This window comes from Homalodisca vitripennis, chromosome 1 (assembly GCF_021130785.1).
Source record: "Homalodisca vitripennis isolate AUS2020 chromosome 1, UT_GWSS_2.1, whole genome shotgun sequence".
Classification (NCBI taxonomy): Eukaryota; Metazoa; Arthropoda; class Insecta; order Hemiptera; family Cicadellidae; genus Homalodisca; species Homalodisca vitripennis.
The window spans coordinates 52,799,455-52,821,438 of record NC_060207.1 but is presented as its reverse complement, the minus strand read 5'-3'; the positions used below and the strand labels follow the sequence as shown (position 1 = coordinate 52,821,438).

The window sequence follows — 21,984 nt, the reverse complement described above, 5'->3', positions numbered from 1 at the left end:
TAATGAAGGTGATATCTGTTAAGAATGTTTAATACCTCGTTAAGTGTTTCCATTAAGAGGGTAAAGAGGCCATCCGGGACGGTATATACACACCACTGTTGCCTTGAGTGATCAAGACCGCAGCAATCTCAAAGTGAAGCTGGACACTATGCTGCACTATATCATTTTGCAATTTTATTTTCAAGTTGGAATTTTCTTTCTTAATTACCGTGACTCCAGCACATATAAACGAATGTCAGCAATAAGATGAAATTACTTTGTAACCATTAAGTCCGATTCTGTTACCTTCATCATTGGTCAACCAATGTTCTGTGAGTCAACGAATATCTACATTATCGGGATGCAGCACAGCCTCGAGATCTTCCACTTTGTTTCTAATGCATTGGACAGTTTGATACATAACTACTGCATACATATGTACATAACATCTAGCACACATACATATCTAGTATATCTGCATACATATCTAGTTTAATTACTAGATATGTTGAGTCTTGATACTATTACTGTTGTTATTAACATACATATTTTTTCTTCAATGTACACGATCCCTAGATTAATTATCCTGAAAAGATATCATCATAAACATTAAAACTACTTGCGGTCAAAACATGAGGGGAGTTTGTAGCTATGACAGGTTTCTAGTGTGGAATCAGGAGTAACAGTGTGCTCCGAGGCTATGTAAGGAGCACAAGTACAGGCGTAGGAGAGACGGAGTGGTATCGAGAGACGGAGTGGTATCGAGTCGATTGATTAATTGCTGCAGTATCAACCACATAGCTCAGAAACTTAAAGATGGCCCCTGATCTAGCTATGCATCGAGCTCTCATGTTTAACGTCTTTACACACCAGCATCTTTCCCTTTTGATGAAAATTAATTCCAGCCCTTAAAAACAATTTGACACTTTTTAACCCTAGGTCCAATATTTTAAACTGTTTGTTGCTTTTAACCAAATTTTTATTCTAATGATTATTTCTCTGAACAAATGGTTTTCGTTAGAGAAAAGACTTATATCATATCTTGGCGGTATTGTTGAAAACAAACGCTTTGTATGGGATACTGAAGCCAGCAAGTCAACGTACACTTTTACAATGGCACTACCATTACCGCTGCAAACATCAGTTGTACCACCTGTGACTGAAACAAAATCATTAGATTGAAACATATTTGATTCCCATTTCACAATTTACTGAAGTGGTACTCCGGCTTCACTAGTCCTGGTTTTATTCTACAGAATTCCACCCCGAACTCGATATACATTCTCTTGGCTGTGGGCAATTTTTGAGCTTAGTTAGAGAGTTAATTTTATGACTGCTCAGGAAGTCTGTATGGACTACATCCAGCATTTCTTGGAGAGCGCTTAAATCTTTTGGTAGAAACGAAGTGACCTATAGATTTGGCGTTAAGTTTTAAGCTTCATTTACAAATGAGGAACTCCGAGTTCAAGATGGTGCATGTCACTGCATGAGATTACACTAGAGAATATTTTTGCATCGTTCTTATGGGTAACCAACGTTAAAATAGCAGAATAAACAAACTCAGTACACCAGTAAGAGATTCAAACATGTGACTTATTACCATATAAAGCCTTACTATACCAACACATAAATAGTTGTATAGATATATTTATTAGTAGTGTATTATAACATATTATTATTTGACATTTAATTATTTAACACTGATTTTAAACAAAAAATTTTCTTAACTGAATATATAATGGGGCAAGATATAGCTAGATATGTTTCATATGTTGATTTTAAATTTAACATGAAACATAATTATTATGAGTATTAGTTCTATGATGTGAAATTTTCCTGTCCTGACAAAAACTTTTTTATGATTGTTGGTTTGTCTATCTCTCCGAAAGACATCTTGAGAGTGAAGTAAGCTATGATTTTAAATTGTTCAAGCAATATCGGCGAAGCTTGTACCGACACGTGGTGTGGCGAACTTCTACCTTGTTTACGTTTTGCGTGATATTTAATCAATTATTGTGTCAAAGATAAAGATGTTCCATTTAATGTTCTAAGACATTAGGAATACTTTAGGTTCTTTTTAGAAACTCGAAACTGATTGATGACCTAACTCAGTTTTACTGGTGCTTGAAGTGCAAGCGGGTGGTGTAGTCAGACTCTGCTCTAGTCCAAGGATGATGGTATTGTTGACGTACACAGCTTGAACTACGCTCGGCTATATCGGAAATGCTAGCAACTATAGTATTGATTTATTATCTAGGCTGGAAACAGCTTTACACACTTAAGGAGCCTCACCATTTACAACAGTTTACCTCCTTACACGAGATCTATCGATCTACCTTTGCTTCCTAATATCTAGTAGTATAATAGTCATGTGTCGCTCAAGGATATCTATAATAATGCCCAGGTCTAAGTAAAAGATCGGTTTTTGCTGTGCCCAGTGTGTACTGGAAAGTATAAACCAGCCAGAAGTTAACTCTACTGGGGTATTCGAACTCTGTTCGTTAAAAAATGAAGCTTCTTGCTCAATTTTAAATCACAATTGTCAGCCTAAAGTACACAAAATAACATTGAGGCCTCTGACATCCTCTCATGGTGATTATGGAAATGTAATAATCTTTTATACTTCAAACAAGTACATGAACACGTACCATATTATATTGTTTAGGGGTTTATAGCAATCATAAAAAATACGGTTTAAGTTTTTTCTTTTGCTTTAAAATATGCTTTTATATTTCCATACTGTTTTATTTAAGCAAAGAGTGTGGTACACATCACATTTAATATTACGGTTGCAATACATTTATTACTTCAGTATATATAGTAGTCTGTGAGTAAATAATCAATTTTGATTGTACAAGAACAGATCCCAATCTAGATATTGGTTAAGTAGATAGAGGAGTTTTTCCTAAGTAACAAGTCAATTGTCACACATGGTAATTTATGTTAGGATAAACGTTGAAGGATATTGGTAGGAAGGATATCAAACGGAATCCATAAGCCTTAGATTGGCCCTCTTAAAACCAACCATTACACAATTAAATAATGTTCGTCAATAAATGAAAGCAAGATACTAACAACTACAATTTTCAAACATTCCAGTCGGTCTTCACATGGTTGTATAAAGCTAATGCGGTAATTTCGAAGGTATCGTTTCAAATTTTTATCCGCATGACATCCTCTAATATCGACTTACCCCCAAACTAGGACAGCTTACAATATATTATAACATAAGGAAATGTTCTATATTTATTTCATAACAATTATAAATTGTGTCTTTGTATAATGCTGACTGCCTTTAAATCTTAAATTGCATCTTTCATAAACACCTCACAATGATTAAACTGTCAATTATGTATGTTTATGTACGCATTTAAAAAGTTACACAACAGAATAAAAATATACAATATATTATTTAGAACTTTAAAGTCTGTCAGACCCAATTAGTATATTAAGTTTGAAAATACCGAGTACTAGCACGTTTAATACATACACACAAGACCTAGAGGACTTTATAAGACGCCGGCTAAATTTTAGAGTTCCCTGCTGACCCAATTATGGAATAATGGACACATACGCGTCAATTATTTATTAATATATTACTATTCATCATCTAAATACAACAATTTCGATAAAGGAAATTACAATATAAAAACACTAACACATTTTTAAGTATTTATTCACATGTCACAATACCCATCGCATATTGTACTTTTACTTTTTCAGGTACAAAATATAATAATATATTCAATATTTTACAATAATATCACAATTTTAACAAAATATTCTGTATACTCACATATTGACAAACACTGTACAGCTAAAATATATTAATATGTTTCTAATAACGCCTTTTTAATAATAAAACAATCACTGTGAATAATTTGTCAATGGTATTTACAAGAAGGATAACTTTCTAGCTATATTTATTAAATATTTTTAAATATTTACATACACTCAAATGCTAATACGTCCTTTATAAGGATATGTACAGCTCCCTTCAAATATACGTCGTGAAATTTGTAATACAAATTAGTAAATCAATTTAAATACAATTTTTAGTCACGAAAATTTTCATAAACAAAATTTACTATTTATATTTTTTGTGGTGCAAAATTTGTATTACGTGCCTAAATAATATACCTAATTATTTTTTCATATTACAAGTATTGAATGCAGTTAAATTAATTACAATAAATAATTAGTATTATCATGAAAATGCATATTAAAGAACATAATGTTTGTAATTTTCATATATATTTTCATATATATAATACACAGATAACTTTAAAATGGTGTCAAATTCCTTAGTATTAGCTGTAATCCATCGAGTCACAAATATTCTACTTTTCCTTTTACTTATTTATACATGTTCTCAGTTGGTCATTGAATTGATTGATTATAATATTTAAGCGTAGAGCTAATAAACATATTTCTTATACTTTGCTGGGTTTCAACTCATTGTACATGAAGTTATTAATAATTTAAGTTTTTTTGACATGGTGTGATAAATTATGTTTTAATATATTATTATTACTAAACACGTCTATTTTTTGTGTTAATCTATGGTATTGCAATACCACAATTTAGCAAACTAATAAATTTCTTTTGTGCATAATCAATGCACGCATAACAAAATTTAAGAATACTAAATAAGAGTATCATAAACGCGTAAAATTGATACACGTATTTTGAAGAGAAAAGCGAATATGCGATATGTGGTTTAGAATACTTTTATAATATTCTATTATTTGATGGGTTATTAAATACAAAGTATTGTAGGCCATGGTATATGTAATTCATTTTTGGAATACATAAATAACCAAAAAGAGCTTATGGAGTAATGATTAGAAATCAGACTACGTGGATATTGAAGCAATTTTAATAATGGATGGAATAAAATATTAGCACTCATTAGTTAAAAAGGTTGTGAAAGGCCAGTCTCTGAAATGTAAATTTGAATCAGGTTTGATGTTAACGTTGCCTCCTTAAAGAGTATTACTGTTTTATAATTGCACGGATATTATAAAGTCAGATAAACTGCTAAGAACATTTGCAAGATTAAAACCTCATTATGTTAGACACGTTTTATTACTTCTTTCTATACATCTATGTTCCAAATGCAGTTATATTCTTTGACTGGTAATAGTGACAGCTGTACATCACAGAACATTCTTATCCAGTTAAGATTGTAACCTGATAGTCTGTTTATGAATACGATTAAAAAAGGTCTCTGTGAAAGGTCATCTGTTCTATAACAATTGATGTTTTTCTTCAGATACGATAGTTTAACTGATACAGAGTGAATCTTAAATGCCAACCTGAATTAAAAATGCCTTTAAAAGTTAAAACCATCAAAAAGATAAGCTGTATTTTACTAATTTTTAAAATTCATAGAATCATAATTATGATATGTCATTCCTAAAATGATAGTTATGCTATATAATATTATACATAACAAAATAATATTTTAAAATCTTTGTAATACATTTTTTATAAATTAATTCACTATGCACAAACCGAGACATATGAAATAAGTTTGTAAGACTTCATGCCATTATTTCACTGAAATATGATAAGTATTAATATGAAATAAATATAAAAGCAAATAATGTGTCGTTTTGTAATAGAAACGTAAACAAAAATATATCACTGTGATTTTAGAACGTTTAAGATTAATTTTTATCGTATTACAGTACTGTATTGATCCCATCAATCTCATAAAAACTATGCACAACTTGACCTATGTATCCGCTGTAATTAGTCTTATTTGTTATTTTTAAAACCCTCATTTATCTAATTACGTGTTTACAAACGCATATAATATTAGTCCTTTCTTCAATTACAACGGTAATATATAAAAGAATTGGTTATTATATTTATGCTATGTCATTAGTCAAAAGCACTTTATCACCTTGCTGAAGTAAGTTAAAATTAAGTTTTTATGGATAAACTAGTATTTAATTTCATACATTTTCACCTATAATAGAATAATTTAGAGAATGTATTACAAGATTCTTCTATAGAACGATTCGATTTAAATTTCTTGTGTCCTCATAGGCTTCACTTATAAATATTAGATGCCTACTATTCATGTCCATACACTAAAATAGCTTTTAGTTTTAAAATAGAAAATTATTGAATTAAATTGAGGTTTGAACATGTATATTTACATTTAATACATGAATCGGTAATTAGCCTTTTATCTTATATTAGAAAATATCAATACCTGATGAAATTTATATTTATGTCACCTTAAACTATGTAATATGTTTTCTTATAGGCTGTACCGTTTGTGTACACTTTACGAGTACTTAAAATTTTACGCTTACACTCTATAATTCAATTTACAAAAATATAAATTAAAACAAGGATTGGAATGAAAAGCTAGCGGTCTACGTTTAAAGGATTTTTTAAGTTAGGCCTATACATTAATTATTCGTAGGCAGTTAAGTTCTAGTACAAATAATCTTCATCAAACCACATTAATTTTGTCGTACTAACAGTGGTTTGTTTGTCAGCTGTAGTTTCAGAATTATGATCCTCCAAACTTTCAACGACAGTTATCAAACCTGGTGTAGTGTCTTGAGTTCCTTCGGTACTTGATATAGTATCAGTTGGTGTGGAACCAGTTTGTGATCCATGTGACACGTTTTTATTGTGATATTTCCTTGCACTTGATCTTTTAGTTTCTATTGGAATAGAATCTTCTCTTAATTCATCAGAGGTATCATAATTACTACGTTCTGTGGTTTTAACTGTGTTGTCAAGCGTTATATAGTCGTTGAGACTTTTCGTAACTTTGAGTTCAGGAGGTATTTTAGATATGTACACTGAACTTACTATGGTAGAAAAAACACGTTCTGAAACAATGCTTTTAGTAGCAGTTACGCTCGGTGTTGTATTTTCTACTATTAAAGATTTAGTACTGGGAATAATTTCTGTCTTGTTAAAGAGACCTTCCTGGTCCAATGCATCTTGATTTACATGCACATCAGTTTTTCCCTCCTCTATTTCAGTCCATTTTGGTTCCACTGTCATCCGGTTATTGTACGGTCCGGTCCGGTTGCCCGTTAGTCTGGTTCGAATTGTATCGATAACTTCCGTCCGGTCACTGTCAAATTCGGTCCGGCTCACTTCTAGACCGGTCCGGTTGGCCTCTAGTCACACATCTCGGTAGTTGGTACACTCCGGCACGGGTTCGGACCACGTGCCGTCCGGCTGGCAGGTGGGCCGCGCGTCCAGTCTGGACACGAAGCCTGCGTGACACGTAACCTTGAGGTGATCCCCTGGGTCATAAGAGAACTTCAGAGGGACTATTCGGCCGTTGGCGGGCTCACCGGGATAATCGCACTTTGGCTTGCCTGTAATACATACATGATCAATTTAATCATTGCTGATCAAATATGATTTTTTTAATGCAGTAATAATACAACGTATAATAGATAAGTAATAGAAACGGAAAATCATTCATGTTTTTATGTAGTGACCAATATTAAATAATACTCTATGCATTTAGTGCTACTTTGACAATAATATACGTCACAATTCATAAAATGATAAACTTTTACTTCACTGAACACACAGTAACTTCAGACTCAACTACTTTAAACTGAATGTAACTAAAAATATAAAAGCCGGCTAAAACATTCCAATTGAAAAATGCTTAAGCTCATCTGAGTAATAAATAAGTGTGATCACATTACCGAAGTAACTGGCAATAAACGCGTTAGTTCTGTCGTCTACAACAGAAAGTTACTTACAGAAGGGTGGAGGGTGGGACCAAACCCCTGTCTCTATACAGACTATACTGGCTTCGCCCACTAGCTGGTGTCTTTCGCTACAGGAGAACTGGATGACCGCGCCGACACCGTAAATCCCAGGAGTCGCATCTTCTACCAAACGGCCGTTCAGCGGTACAACAGGTGGTGTACACCGAATCGCTAGGGTCAAAATAAATATAGTAAATTTTTGTTTTAATCTGAGCACTCAAAGATAGTAAGTTGTTGATACCTATAAATTAATGGCTAAGTAATTGACAACCAATATATATATATATATATATATATATATATATATATATATATATATATATATATATATATCTGATACTAAAATATTTAGCATATTTACGATTACATTTGCCTCTTTTAATACAATGAGTGTAACAATTACTGCAGTATCACCTTTACAAGAAGGTAGTGGTCCCGACCAGAGTCCGTTGAGCTCACATTCTAGGCCGGGAGGACCGGCCATTCTGAAGCCCCAAGGGCAGGTGAAGACCGCTCGGCCGCCGTAGCTCGTGTTGTACTCGGCCAGTCGAAGGTAGGGGTCGTCCGTGGCAAGATCGGGACAGACGATAGGCTCACAGCGAGGTACTGGGGATGACCAACGACCTAAAGCACAAAATGTCAGTTAGATTTATTTATTTATGTTAATATTGTTATAAAATAATGAATAGTATATTTTAACACAATTTTGTTTTAATTTATAGCGCAACACAGATTTTGTGAAACAGAGGTCGTGCAACATAATTTTCAAAACCATTATTTATTACCTACTTCAAATTAACAAAAACCAGGTATTGCAGTATTGTGGTACGCAGTAATACTGCATTGTTTTTGTATGTTTTTGTTCTCTTGTTTCACATATTTAAAACATGTAGGCTGAATTATACACACTTTTGATACCTATGCTAATAAATATCTTTTTACATAGAATATAAATATGTTTTCTGTAGCGTAATAATAATAATAATAACAGCAAATAATATTTATTATTATTTTATTCCTTGTTGTTTATTTTTGATATTCCCTTTATCTGTAAATACTTCAATAAGTACATAACTCTACACTGTATTGCTGTGTTGTTTTATATGTATATTTTTGTACTATAATTATTATATTAATAACGTATTTACGTTTTTACGTCATATTGTGTAAGGTAGATGTATATGCAGATTTGTTGTCATTTTCACTCTTGTATAAATGTGAATTCGTTATTTTAGTATTATTGTTATTTAGGTAAAAATATGACTTTGAACTTATCTACGTGTAAGCAGGCCCGTTTTATACCCTGCCAGCGCCCTAGGCACAACGAAGAGTTGCGCCCCTTTACATACCCCTGCCAGCTGACTACAAACCCCCCCCCCCACCAGCCCTACCATAACGCCTATACCCCGTAAATTTAGATTTAGTCTGAAATACCAGTTTTGGTTTGCCAGTTTTGGTCTAATTTTAAAGTAATGTCGTTTTGGGTGCACAGCAACAATAAGCCATTAAACCATTGATGATCTAATTTCTGACTTCACTCTTTTCAAAGCTGAAAAACTACGTTCAGCTGTGCAGTTCGTCACAGGTAAGGTTAGAAATATCCTGAGAGCGACCTTCTAATTGGAGAACGTATTCTCCAATTCGTTTGATTTTATGTAGGCGTACATATCTTTGATCTTAAAAAGGTTCTCCAAGACCATACATTGTTTGAAATAGTTACATACCTGGGCAAAGTCTTATCCATCAATATCGTTCTTGTATACTTCTCCTAACAGTTTAGCTTCACATGCCACCTCTTTGAAATTTTTCTCTTCTAAATTTTGTAAGATATTAAATCTTGTGTCGAGATTTTATTCACCTCCCTTCTTTTGTTGAGCTGCGAAGCTATGTTGTCAATAATGGCCATAAACACCCCAGTTCGAAATCTTTCTCGAGGAGATGTTTCTTCCATGCTTCTGGCCTTCTTTTCATCTGGCAATAGCTTTCTTTTTCTTACTTTGTCGTATACAGCTTCTTCTTTTTCTGCAAGTTTCAATGCTTTGGACTCGACATCATCAAATAAATCTCTCTTCTCCCTCAAAAACGAGGATAGTGTTTCGAGTTCCTTTGTAGAACCAAATATGTATAAATCATGATTTTGAAGATTCAAACTTGTTACTTGTTTTATCAACTGTCTCGAGAATTTCGTCCCAGATCACAGTTAATAATATGGTTTAGAAATTTCCACGTGTTTTCAGAAACTCGGCTGTGCATTGTGTTTATAGTGTCTGAGAACGGCTTTATTTAGCTCTTCAAGAGCATCTATTAATTAATTCATGTCGACTTATTGTTAAAGCTCTACCCTAGCAGACCATCTTGTGTCACTCAGAGGTTTTACCATTAGCTTTCTCTAATCTTTCTTTGATTTTCCTTCGTAACTTTTTAAGATGTTCCACCTGTAAGTGGATGCCGAGAAAAAAAACATACAGCCCTTATACGAATGTAAAAAATATTGTGTGTTATCTGGACACGCCTTATCGGCAGCAAAACACCCAGGAAGGTTTAGTGAATGAGCTGCACCTGGTACATAGTCAGCAAGATCATTTTTGCTGTTATTCCTTGCCTAAAGACCTGAGTATATGCCCGACATGTTTGATGCATTGTCGTAAGTTTGTCCACGACAGTTATCGACATCCAGCTCAAGTTTCTCTAGTAAACTGAGGGTTGCTTATTCAAAACTTCTAGATTTGTGGCATACACTTGGTAAGAGTTGTATCAGGCGTTCGTTGGTGCAAGCATTGGGCAATGAAACATACCGCAGTACTACAGCCAATTGTTCTGTGTGTGACTCGTCAGGTGTGGAGTCTATGATTAAAGAGAGATAACGAGCTTGCTTGATTTCATTTAAGATTTGTTTCAGTACTTTGCCTATAATCTCAATAAATTCACTGCAAATTTCAGACGAAAGGTATAATAAGTGTATTTGCCTTTGTGTATAAGTGTACATTTATCTTTGTTACCATGTGTTGCTATGTGTTTCGCGAGAAATAGATCAAATTCACATATCAGCTCAAGACAGCCTAGAAAAAGTCCGTTTGATGATTATGCGTGCAGATACAACCAAGGCAATGTGTTTTTCAATTTTTTGCGCCCCCCCAAAAATGCCAATTGCCTAGCGCCCTAGGCACGTGCCTACCGTGCCTATTCGGTAAAACGGGCCTGCGTGTAAGTATTGCTTGTATATATATATTGTACATATATATATATATATATATATAATATATATATATATATATATATATATATATATATATATTGTATATATATATATATATATTGTATATATATACAATATATTATATATATTGCAATTTATTCCTACCAACTACGTACATATTATCCTTTATGTAAAACCATAGACGTAATCTATATTTTACTGTTTCACTATGTTCTCATCCTATTTCCCCATGTATTAGACGTAAGTAATATGGTTACATCATTGGAAATTAATTCAATATACCAATATAAATAGTAATTATTTTTGATAGTTAACAAAGTATAGTTCAAATATTTCAACTGTTTATAACTATTAAATTGTCAATTTAAGGCATGGTAGCATATATAGGTGAAGATTAACTGGAAAGAAAATGTTTTATTTTAAAAGAGAAATTTCAACAACATGATTCATTTTACATTATATTACTTGTATTGTTATTATATGAAAGATTGTTTGAAAATTTATTGTAGGGTAAGGTAAAAACCTTCTTGTATGCAAACAACATTTCATTTTTCATTCATAATCTTGTAAATTTCCCCACAGTTTCTATTGTCAATTGCACAATACCGAGGTGAAGTACTACATAATTCAGAAAGAATTACCTGACGCTTGACAAGTGAGGTTGGAAGTGCCGTTGAGCCGGAATCCCAAGGGACACTGAAAATGAGCCACTTGGCCCAATTTGTTGCCTTCAACTCTGGACTTGATATGCCGGTCAGGAGACACTACGTCTCTCAAATCACATTCCACAGCTGTAATCAAACATGTAAGATACTAACGGTTTTACTGGTTGATAATTCAGATTGGAATTAAAATAAAACATGAGAATTATTAATCAACAAGTACGGTAAGAAAATATGTACTGACCGAGCACCTGAACGTTGAGACTGTTCGTGAGACCTCTAGGTGTCTGGCAGGTAAACACGCCCGTGTCCTGGGTCTTGGTGTAGTAAATAGACAGTCTGTATTTCCATTCTCGTTCCTCTGCTGCTATAGCCCAGCCTTGAAAAAAATTTTTACAAATAAGTTATAATAAGTAAGGACACCTTACTTGTGTTCAGTTTACTACTATGAGTATTGTGCTAATCTTTAGTATGATAGAACAAAGTATACATCAAGCTAATCCTAGAAACCCAATTGTTTATTGTATATTATGTTTAAATATATCTATTACAAAGTAATATATCTAATGATATTCAAATTTTATACATAAAAACAAAAAAAGGTTTTTTATATTTAATTACATAATAACATTTTGAATCTCTCCAAGAAGGTATACTTGTTAAAAATCCCTCATAACAAATTTTAAGTATACATGAGGGTTTTGGATTTCCACTTCATCGGTTATGTTAATATATTACCAAAAGTAAAATCTATTCGGATTAAATTTAAATCTATTCGGATTACAAATATTAGTGAAAATTGCAGATAAGTGACCCAACAATGGTTTATACAGGAAGTATATGTTTATGTCTTTGTTGTGAATTAAGTATTTATAAATTATCTGGGTTACATATAGCCCTATATTACAATTTACATATTTGAGTCTATGAATGAACTCTTTAAAGTGAAATAAAGACAAATATAGACAAACAGACAATATCAAAGTTGATATTGTCTATATTACCTCCATAAAGCGCTTTCAAGAGCGAATTAAAAAAAAATTGAAATAATTGAATTGAAATTGAAATAATTGAAATAAAATTGAAATAAAAATATGTCGTAGAATGCAGGTCATTTTATTACAAAATCTAATAAGCGCGATGTTTCATGGTTTTCAAAATTTATTATTAAAGTGAACAAAAATGTAAGGACCGTTCTCACTCAAATTGTTTTGTCACACTCACGGCTACAAAACAACCACGTTGTTGTTTTATTGTGGGTTGAATATACCAATACAACCCACGTTAAAACACCACCCGGTTTACTGGAGCAGTGGGAGAATGTAGTATGTAGGCTAACTATTACCATGAAGTACTCCTAAGTGATACCAATTTACTCTAAAGTTGCTAGGCAAAACCAGTATATCTCTCACTAGTATTTAGCTTATGAGTGCGTTGTTAATCTGATGATTGATTTTGTAATATAATAATATTTCTCACTACGTTCTGCTGCTAGTCAAGGCACCTATTATAACCTATGTAGATGGCACATCCACATTTCAACTGTCTGTGCAATCAAGCCCTACACTAATCAGATCCCCTTGGTGGCGCTCTTTAACTGGCTCTGTACTAGTTGATCACGTGATTGTCCTGAGTTAGGGCTAGACGTCTTGTGACAACCGCGTTCTATGCAGTCCGTTATCAACCCACGTACTTCGTTTACCCCTCGTATCAGAGTTCTTCTTTACAGTGTCAGAAACTTTGTCAGCTCTTTTCCCCCCTCCACAAATTCACCATAATCCCAGCAACGTTATAGGCTTATCAGAACGTAGCCAATGCAACCATAATGTGTAGGTATATGAGTAAAATACTACGTTACACTTATTATATTGCTTCCATAACTTTCTTTCAACTACAACTCCTAATTTCTAGTTAAGCTAACAAGGCCTCCAAAGTTATCTCCTACCAAAACATAGTCTAGCCGTTTGGTTTATGAATTTATTGAATGTTTAATATTTTGTTTCACGATTTAATTATTTTCCACACAAGAAAATCTGTTCTATATGTTTTGAATTAATCATATTAACGTTTTAGAGACCAGGATATCTTTTGTTCTTGTGCTGTAAGTTGGAAAGCAGATTGGAGATCCGATAGTCTCCAACGCTCATCTATGTAAGATGGTAGTGCATTTTTGTGCCTTTAAATTGCACCGAAATCCTTAGCCATAATGCCTTTAAATGTGGATGAACTAATGTATAAAAAACTCCATCTATAAGGGTTGAACAAATTCAATATATTCTTATAAATAATTAGATGTTATAAAATACTGGAACAAATCATTCAACTACGAAATATTATACTTGTTCACTACCTACTTCGTATTACGCGTGATCAAGGTTTAATGTTTTACACAAAAGTGGTCAGGATTATATATGTATTAATTAGGTCCATTTAATTTAGGAAATATATAAAAATATCGTAGGTACTTCACATATTTATATTAAAATCCTGGTTTTTATGACTTGTCAGACTACATAAAATAACTACTGGAATTAGGGTAAGTGTGAAAAATGGTTTTATTTCTACAATTTTAAAACGATAAAAATTATATTCTCGTCTGTAAATTATTTATAAATAATAGAAAAGAATAAAATTTCAGTTATAGGAACAAAGTTTTTGCCGAACTTAGATTGAGAAATCCAGGGTAAGACATGAAAAGTCAAGTACTTTTGGTTTATTTTATTTACTGAAATGAAATTTTACTATTCTTATTGTATACATATAACCATTTCACATGTACTAGAAAATGGTTGAAATTCAAAAATACAAAGACAGGTTGGCTTCCGCAATTTCTCTAGAGGGATAAAAGCTTGACCTCACTCAAGTTTATGTGACAAATAAGATACGTCGTAAAGTTATCTAGGTTACATAGCGACAAGCTAAGGTTTCCTCTTCGCGTAAAATACAAGTACTATCTCCACATCCTTTCCTTGGCGTTCAGTTATTATTATCAAGTAAAATATAATAAACATTTTCTCATAACAAATAACTTGTACTTTTAATATTAGCTGTTCCTGCTTCACATTACCTCGTATTTTCTAATATTATTATTAATTCACCCTAGGCTTTGGCCTTGGCAAAGTAAATAATTTTTGAGCTATATCAGATGTCAGTGCGTGCTTAAAATCTAAAATTCCTCTAGTTTTATCCATTATATTCCATATTATTCTAATTTTTAAATTGTGAAAATTAATGAAATTTGTTTTAAAAAATAAAATGTAAAATATTAGGTTTTACTCATACAGTTTCAAGTCTATAGCTTCATGTGTTGCTATGTCACATATTTAAATATCAAATTGTTGTACAGTATTGAAGTATATTTACATCGTATTTATTCTTTGATTTTCTCGCAGCCATCATGGTTAGCCAAAAGATCAATGTAAATATTTTTGCTACCGCTAAGCCAAATACCACAGAATGACAAGCGCTATCATTGAACCCGATGTTTCCTATATAGAAATGAAACTTTATGCAACATTTCAAGTTTATAAGTCAGTTGGTACTCGAAATATCGTGCAGAGAGACAGACTTACAGAAATGAAACTTTTCAAGCCCTCGGTTGATAGGCTTCGCTTACGCTCAGCCATAAAGCTTATTTAAATGCATTTACCTCTGATATTAGCACTCGAGAAGAATTTGAGTGATTCTTGAGGTGGGAGACATGAGAAGTATTGACGCTCATGCTATAGTATATCTTTTTACTGTTGATTATTTTGAAGACGACTGAAACCTAAAATCGTCCCAAATGCTTTTAGTGGCGGTTTTCATATTAAAAAAGGCGTCACTATGGTTTGTATGAGCTTGTTAAAAATTTAAACACGTCCACGATTATTTCTGTATACTAAAATTATTAAAATTATTAATTATTTTGTTTTAACGTTACTCTATGGTATTTTTAAGTACTTTAGCAAAATGAAATAATTTTAAGTTTTTTAAGGTCAATTATGTCTATATATATTAATTTATATTAAATATTCCTAAACTTGATAAAGATATATACCCTATTTCTTCGATTTTACAGTACAATTACAATATAAATGTTAATTATTTTTCGTAAGTAATTCAATTTTTAGCCAATCGTATTATCTAATATGTTTTTGCTCAGAATAATATGTTATATAAAAGTGTGCTTTATAAATACTCTACAGTTGTTTTTATAATTTATTTTTTTATAATAACTCGTTTTTATTTCAATTGTAATTTATTTAATTTACGGAATGTTGGGAGTTCACATAAAACCATAATTTATCACAACTCCTAAGTTATAGATACAAATTTTTAACGTTTTGGTTTTTTGCCAATATATTGCAATATTTTTTTTCGAATAAAAAAAAGTTTTTGGCACAGAATACTTTTTATCTAATTGTGCATTTTCTTTCCAATGCTAAACCAAATTGTTGGGGACTTGACAACTTAGTGAAAGAAAAGATACATAATTTTAACCTTGCTTCTTTTGTAACCGATATGATATTGCCTATACAATTTAATGGAAACTACTTTAATATTTTTCACTTTCCCCGTGATTATATTTTGTAAAAGGTATCTCATTTTAACAACTTTTCTAAAAAAACATATTACTTAAGAAAAAGCTTAAGCGAAAATGTACATATTATAATGGAGTATTAAACATAATATCTTTGCGTATTTAAAGTATGTTTATACCTAAATAATAAAATTATTATGTTAATTAAAATTTTATGTTATTTCAGTAAATTATTAAAACATGAAAAAACTAAGACACTAGTTTCAATATTTTAGATAGAAGATATAATAATAAACCTTAAAAATTATAGTTACACCCTGGTTACGTTAATTAGTACCTATATTTACGTATATATATATATATATATATCTGGATCGAAATATTTTCATTTCCAACAATAACGGTACTCTTTAAACATTATTACTGTGGAAATTTTGAAGTAAAACTAAAAGTAAATGTCCAGAATACTAACTAATACCGAAATTAAAATAATTGTCATATATGACTTAGATAGCTTTAAAACCATCGTTAACGAACAAAAAGTTTCTAATTAGTATCTATTCGAATGGTGAAAAAGGATATTCTAACTGTTCATTCGCCGAGAAGCATGAAACTATAATCCTAATTTATAGATCAATATGGTCCCTTCAGTGAACACTGACTGGAAAAATTACAAATAATTATATGTGATTTTAGCTACTTAAAAAACAATATTTTATATATATATATATATTTTATATATATATATATATATATATATATTTTTATATATATATATATATTTATATATATATATATATATATTGAGTAAATGTAAGCTATCTGTGTTTAAAAACATTAACATCTCATAAATTATTTTACAAAAATAATCTTTCAATTAACTAACCAGTAAGGTACTGCCGGTAAGTAGATGTCCAGGTCCATTCGGGATTGCCAATCTTCCTGGAGAATAAGCAGTCCAAGTGAAGGATCGTCTCAGGAAATACTGCTAACACTCCAGAGGGCTCCACGGATGCTGATCCTGATGGTATTCGTATCAGGATTGTTGGCGGGGAATCTTCTATACATAACAGTTCTAGGTTCACAAAAAATATATTTACACAGAATTGTCTAAGATTTAGTGCTGAGAGAGAGTTCTACGAACTAAATAGTCTTTTGGACTACAACAATTTTCTACACAAAAAGCGTGTCTCTTAATTAACTTTAACCAAAAATTGAGATGGAGATCTATAGATCAAGCAATCGTCGAAACAGTAAATGGTGTTTTATGAAAATGGGTCAGTGCTATTCTTCCAGAGCTCTTTTCCACATATCTCCCTTAGGTATCCCTTGGGTTTTATGAATTTGAAACCAAATTAGTAAATGAATTGTAATATAGAGAACGAATTGTAATATACAAAGGTTAAGTAAGAATGGTCAGAAGCTGGGACTTGAGATAATCTACATTGCACACATCTTAGAATGTATCGTAAGATAATACATTTACATTGTTATTGCAATACAACGAAAGGAACTTTCGATATTGCGCAGTACCACTACAACTCTTTTGGTCCAATGTTGCTACCCATTTCTAATATTTAACACATAAATAATATCATGGCACCACCAAAATTTACAAATTACTTACGTGGTGAAGCGAATTAACTGTAACCCTGTCTCCGTTTTCAGTGATAATTGGTTTAATAATACGCTATTAACAAAACGTAAATGTGTAATAACTTTTAAATTAACATCCAGTATTAAATCCAATATGGAAATATATTGCTAATTTTGTTTACTTATAGACAATTAGTATTAATCCATTATCCACAGTAATTATTTTCATAAAACAGTTAATTTCCAGTATTTACATAACGTTTTTGCAGATATCAAGGACATAATTTAAAGGGCCGATATCTAGTTTTTACTCGTTTTATGGAACTAACTTTAGTATTTACAAAATTCTCTTACAGTAACCAACACGAAATGATATTGTTGGTTCAACAAAGATTCGTATATGTTTTTATAAGATTCTTTAAGTTTCCAGTTTCCTTATTTAAGGTCAATACAGTATTCAAGCTAAAATAATGAGCCTATTTAGACATACTATCTGCAATAGGTAAAATTTACAAGTATATGTCTCCCAAATACGATATCAGTTACACAACTTAAATATGTGATCCTTTGTAAATAAATACCCCCTTCAATCTCCTTCTTAACATTACCCCTTTCCAACCTTCTAAACTTGCCCCACCATTCCTTCAACATCTTTTACTTCAATGGCGTCTTTATAACGAGTTCATAGAATTGTATAATAGTCTAGGTTTACCTGTATAGTTTGTTAGCAGAGTGGTGGGTATACAGGAGGGCAACCTGTGGTTCCAGACACCATTGTTACATTGGAGTTCTGACTCCCCTAGGAGTTTATACATCCCGAGAGGTTCCTTGCAGCGGAACTGAGCCATAGAGTTGTGCGGGAATACTTCGTTTCTGGGCTGGAACAGAGTACCTTGGGGTTATGGCAACATTTAACACTAGCCAAATGCTTTTTACTCGTATTGAAATCTAAATTACTACTGTGCGAGTTTTAAGGCTCATTTTCGATTACAAAACACACAGCCATACTTAAATGTACAGACAAATTTACAGACAATATCAATAAGATGTAGACTTACAATTCTTTGATTTATTATTTTATCTGGTGCAAACAAAGAAACATTTTAGGAATCTAAACACAAATCAGGCATTATATGTATTACCATATTTAGAGCACAAAACGCAGCACTCAGAATGCTGTGTAGAGGTAATACTAAGTTATGTATATAATTAAATACTTGGTACTAAGTGTACCAAAATTAAATATCTAGACCAAACATTAACATTTTATTTCATATTGAGACATAAACCGACCATAAGTCTCAAAACGTGGTCACTGATAGAGTTCACCTCGCATGGTTTATATCTGCAAATAGAACCTACTCTAGGTAGAACAAAATTCGATGTAATTTGAATCCGGGCAACCCAATGGATGCCCATTAGTGACACATTACTCACCACTAATATCAAGATTTTAGGGTAACATTGATTGTTCGACAGGTCTAGTTCACTTTGGAGGATGACTGTTCGAGTTGATGAAGCTCCCTTAATGTAATAAGGCTTAAGGTTTTTTACATATTAAACTTGAGGAGTAATGACATCTCCTGTTTCCCATGCACCTCTTAACAAGAAAGACTGGAATAGAGCTTGCTATATCAAGTGATCCAAGGTGACAAGAATGAGAATATGGCCTTTATTCTTTATCATGGGACTTTGACAGGAGATGCTTTTACAGCCATTATTATCATATCTTGAAATATCTTATCACTATACAAAAGGCAATGGTCCAAATAAGTATGAACCATCATATGGACTTCGGCTGTGTGTCCCCAACAATAGTGTAATTATTTCGAATGTACTACTTCATTTAGCTATTGAGTTTATCGTTTTGTTTTAAAGAAAGGGCTTGTATGACATAATACCCAATCGAGTGCGATATATGCACAGACAAATGAAGTTATGCTTCAACCACATCTTGTTAAACAAGGATATATAATAAATTAAATATAACTATAAATATAAATAAATATACCTGCCAAGCACATAACAAATAATTCCTAAAAGCAAAACGTAAGTCATATAGCTTTGGCCTTATCGTATTAACAATTAAGAATTTTTAAAACCAAGAAACTAAGTTTTACTGAACAATAAGACGAGGAGGTACCTTACCTGGCCCAAAAAAGAAGAGCTAAAGCCATTTCAATACAACCCCAATGCTAAAATCTATAACAGGCTGGATTTAATTCTGATTATGAGGAATTTCTATCAACTATAAAACAAATAGATTACTACAATGACAGATTTATCACTTCTTCACAAACAAATAATGCGGATTTCGAAGAAAAAATGGCGAAACGTAAAAGAACGCAAAGTACTCATTCCAGCTGGTAATTCTTCTAACGGTATTCAGTACCGGAAAAAATACGAGTGAGATAGAGGTTTCAAATAAAACAAAAAGTAACAATAAGAGGAGGAACAGACGTAAAGACTAAACTGAAAACTCGCTGTCCGTTGTCATTTTCTTTAATTGTGGCTGTCTGTCTATATACAGGTAGGCTATAAAGCATGAAATTATAAGATGATACATTTTTTTAAATATATCCTTATTAAATTACAGATTCCACACTAAACTCGTGAAACTGTATTTTCCGGTGAAGTGTCCTGTGTGAATATTCTAAAATATAACAATACAAGATATGTTTTGCTCTTTCTTTAAATGTAGTCCTAACTTAACATTCCTTCTCTGTCTGTTGCTACAATAATTGTTGATAGTGTAATAACGTGTAGCTCAATAAAAATAGATTATTTGTTCATAGTTTTGTGACTTAACAATAGTTTTATTGCAATACTGAGTATGTCATTTATGGAGGGGATAAGTTTATCTAGACTTGCCTATAATAAGAATAGACAGCCTAAAAATTAGGAACAATACATAACTGGTTTATTTACCAATATTGACTAAAAAAAATAAAATTGATTTTCAGAGTTAAAGTTAGAGTTGTTGATATCAGAGTATTCTTTTTAACTAAAACTCTACAATTGATATTATAATCGTATTTTTAATATTAAAGTTTCTCAGGTGCGTTAATAAAAGCTGTCCAAACCGCTATTGTAGGGGATTAAAAATTATTTTTATTAGTATTACTTAAACGGATTTAAATTACAACGGATTTATGCACAAACAATAACAAAGCATGGCACAGTGTACAAACAAGTGCTGAGGAAAGTGGTACATTTAATCACTACAGCCTCGCAATAGAAACTTTGAGACGGTTAATGTACGACACATTTCATCATGATGCAAAAGAATACACGAAAATTAAAAATATTAAGTGAAATTTCATATTCAAGTAATTATTATTCCATAAGTCAACGTAACATTAATTTACAAGGGATTGTTTGTTATAATATGCTGTTTAAACATAGGTCTATCAAAAGAAATAACGAAACCACACATAAGTGTTTACATAATTAGAAATATTCGTATTTTAAAAAATCATTAATGCTCCTGTTATTTTAACCAGAAATTCCAATTCTTTAAACAGGAAAAGAGGTGTGTACATAGTAATGTTTGAGAGAGGGAAACTCAACTGACTTACCTGCGAGGGAAAGGATGATTTGCAGACCTCAGGTGTATTGGAAAAATAGCCATTACCTTACAGAATGAGGAAATACTTTATTTAGTGGTGTTTGTGAATTATAAAATGTTTTTTGTTTCTCCTGTAAATGTTACTTAGGCGACGATTTTTAAAGTGCTTTAAAAGTTAAGCGTCTTAAAAATAAACTATTTTGAACCATAGTATGATTTATGGGAGGTAGCACTGCAATGTCACGTGATGTACTTACCGTAATGGTGACGTTGCGGTAGGAAACGATGGTGTGGGGAGGTGTTGAGACAATGATACAGCTCCTCAGCAGTGGTTGGTACCTTGTACCTCCAACAGCATCTACCAAAAAGATGTCAATTTAAAAATACAGCATTAATTTATTGTGCAGTAAATGGGGCAAAATGTCCGCTAATAGATGTAGACTATTCATGTAGTTACATTTGTTCGCTCTTGCGTTTTATGAAAACAGGCTAAAGAGATCAATTAGACTTCCATTGGGATTGTTTTACTTTAGGCTACTAACAACATATTACTGTGGAAAATGTATGATGCCTTTATTTGTAAATGAATATTAGAAAACTTTTTAGTTAAATCGTAATTCTTACATTAAATACAATGAAGTAAGTTATATATTTTGCATTCATGTTTCCAA

The 21,984-nt window shown here is 32.0% G+C and overlaps 1 protein-coding gene across 1 annotated transcript in view; it reads right to left on the bottom strand.

The window, feature by feature from the left end:
• Positions 1–3,639: 3,639 nt before the first annotated feature.
• The window catches only part of LOC124361373 (locomotion-related protein Hikaru genki), a 42,256-nt gene continuing 23,911 nt past the window's right edge, over positions 3,640–21,984 (bottom strand). Inside the window, exons 3-10 of the mRNA XM_046815424.1 lie at positions 21,571–21,671; positions 18,458–18,623; positions 17,036–17,209; positions 11,872–12,006; positions 11,607–11,756; positions 8,163–8,372; positions 7,740–7,919; positions 3,640–7,340 (exon numbers count right to left, since the gene is read on the bottom strand). Of these exons, the coding sequence (XP_046671380.1) occupies positions 7,141–7,340; positions 7,740–7,919; positions 8,163–8,372; positions 11,607–11,756; positions 11,872–12,006; positions 17,036–17,209; positions 18,458–18,623; positions 21,571–21,671 (1,316 nt within the window). The 3' untranslated portion in view covers positions 3,640–7,140. The remainder of the gene's footprint in view (positions 7,341–7,739; positions 7,920–8,162; positions 8,373–11,606; positions 11,757–11,871; positions 12,007–17,035; positions 17,210–18,457; positions 18,624–21,570; positions 21,672–21,984) is intronic.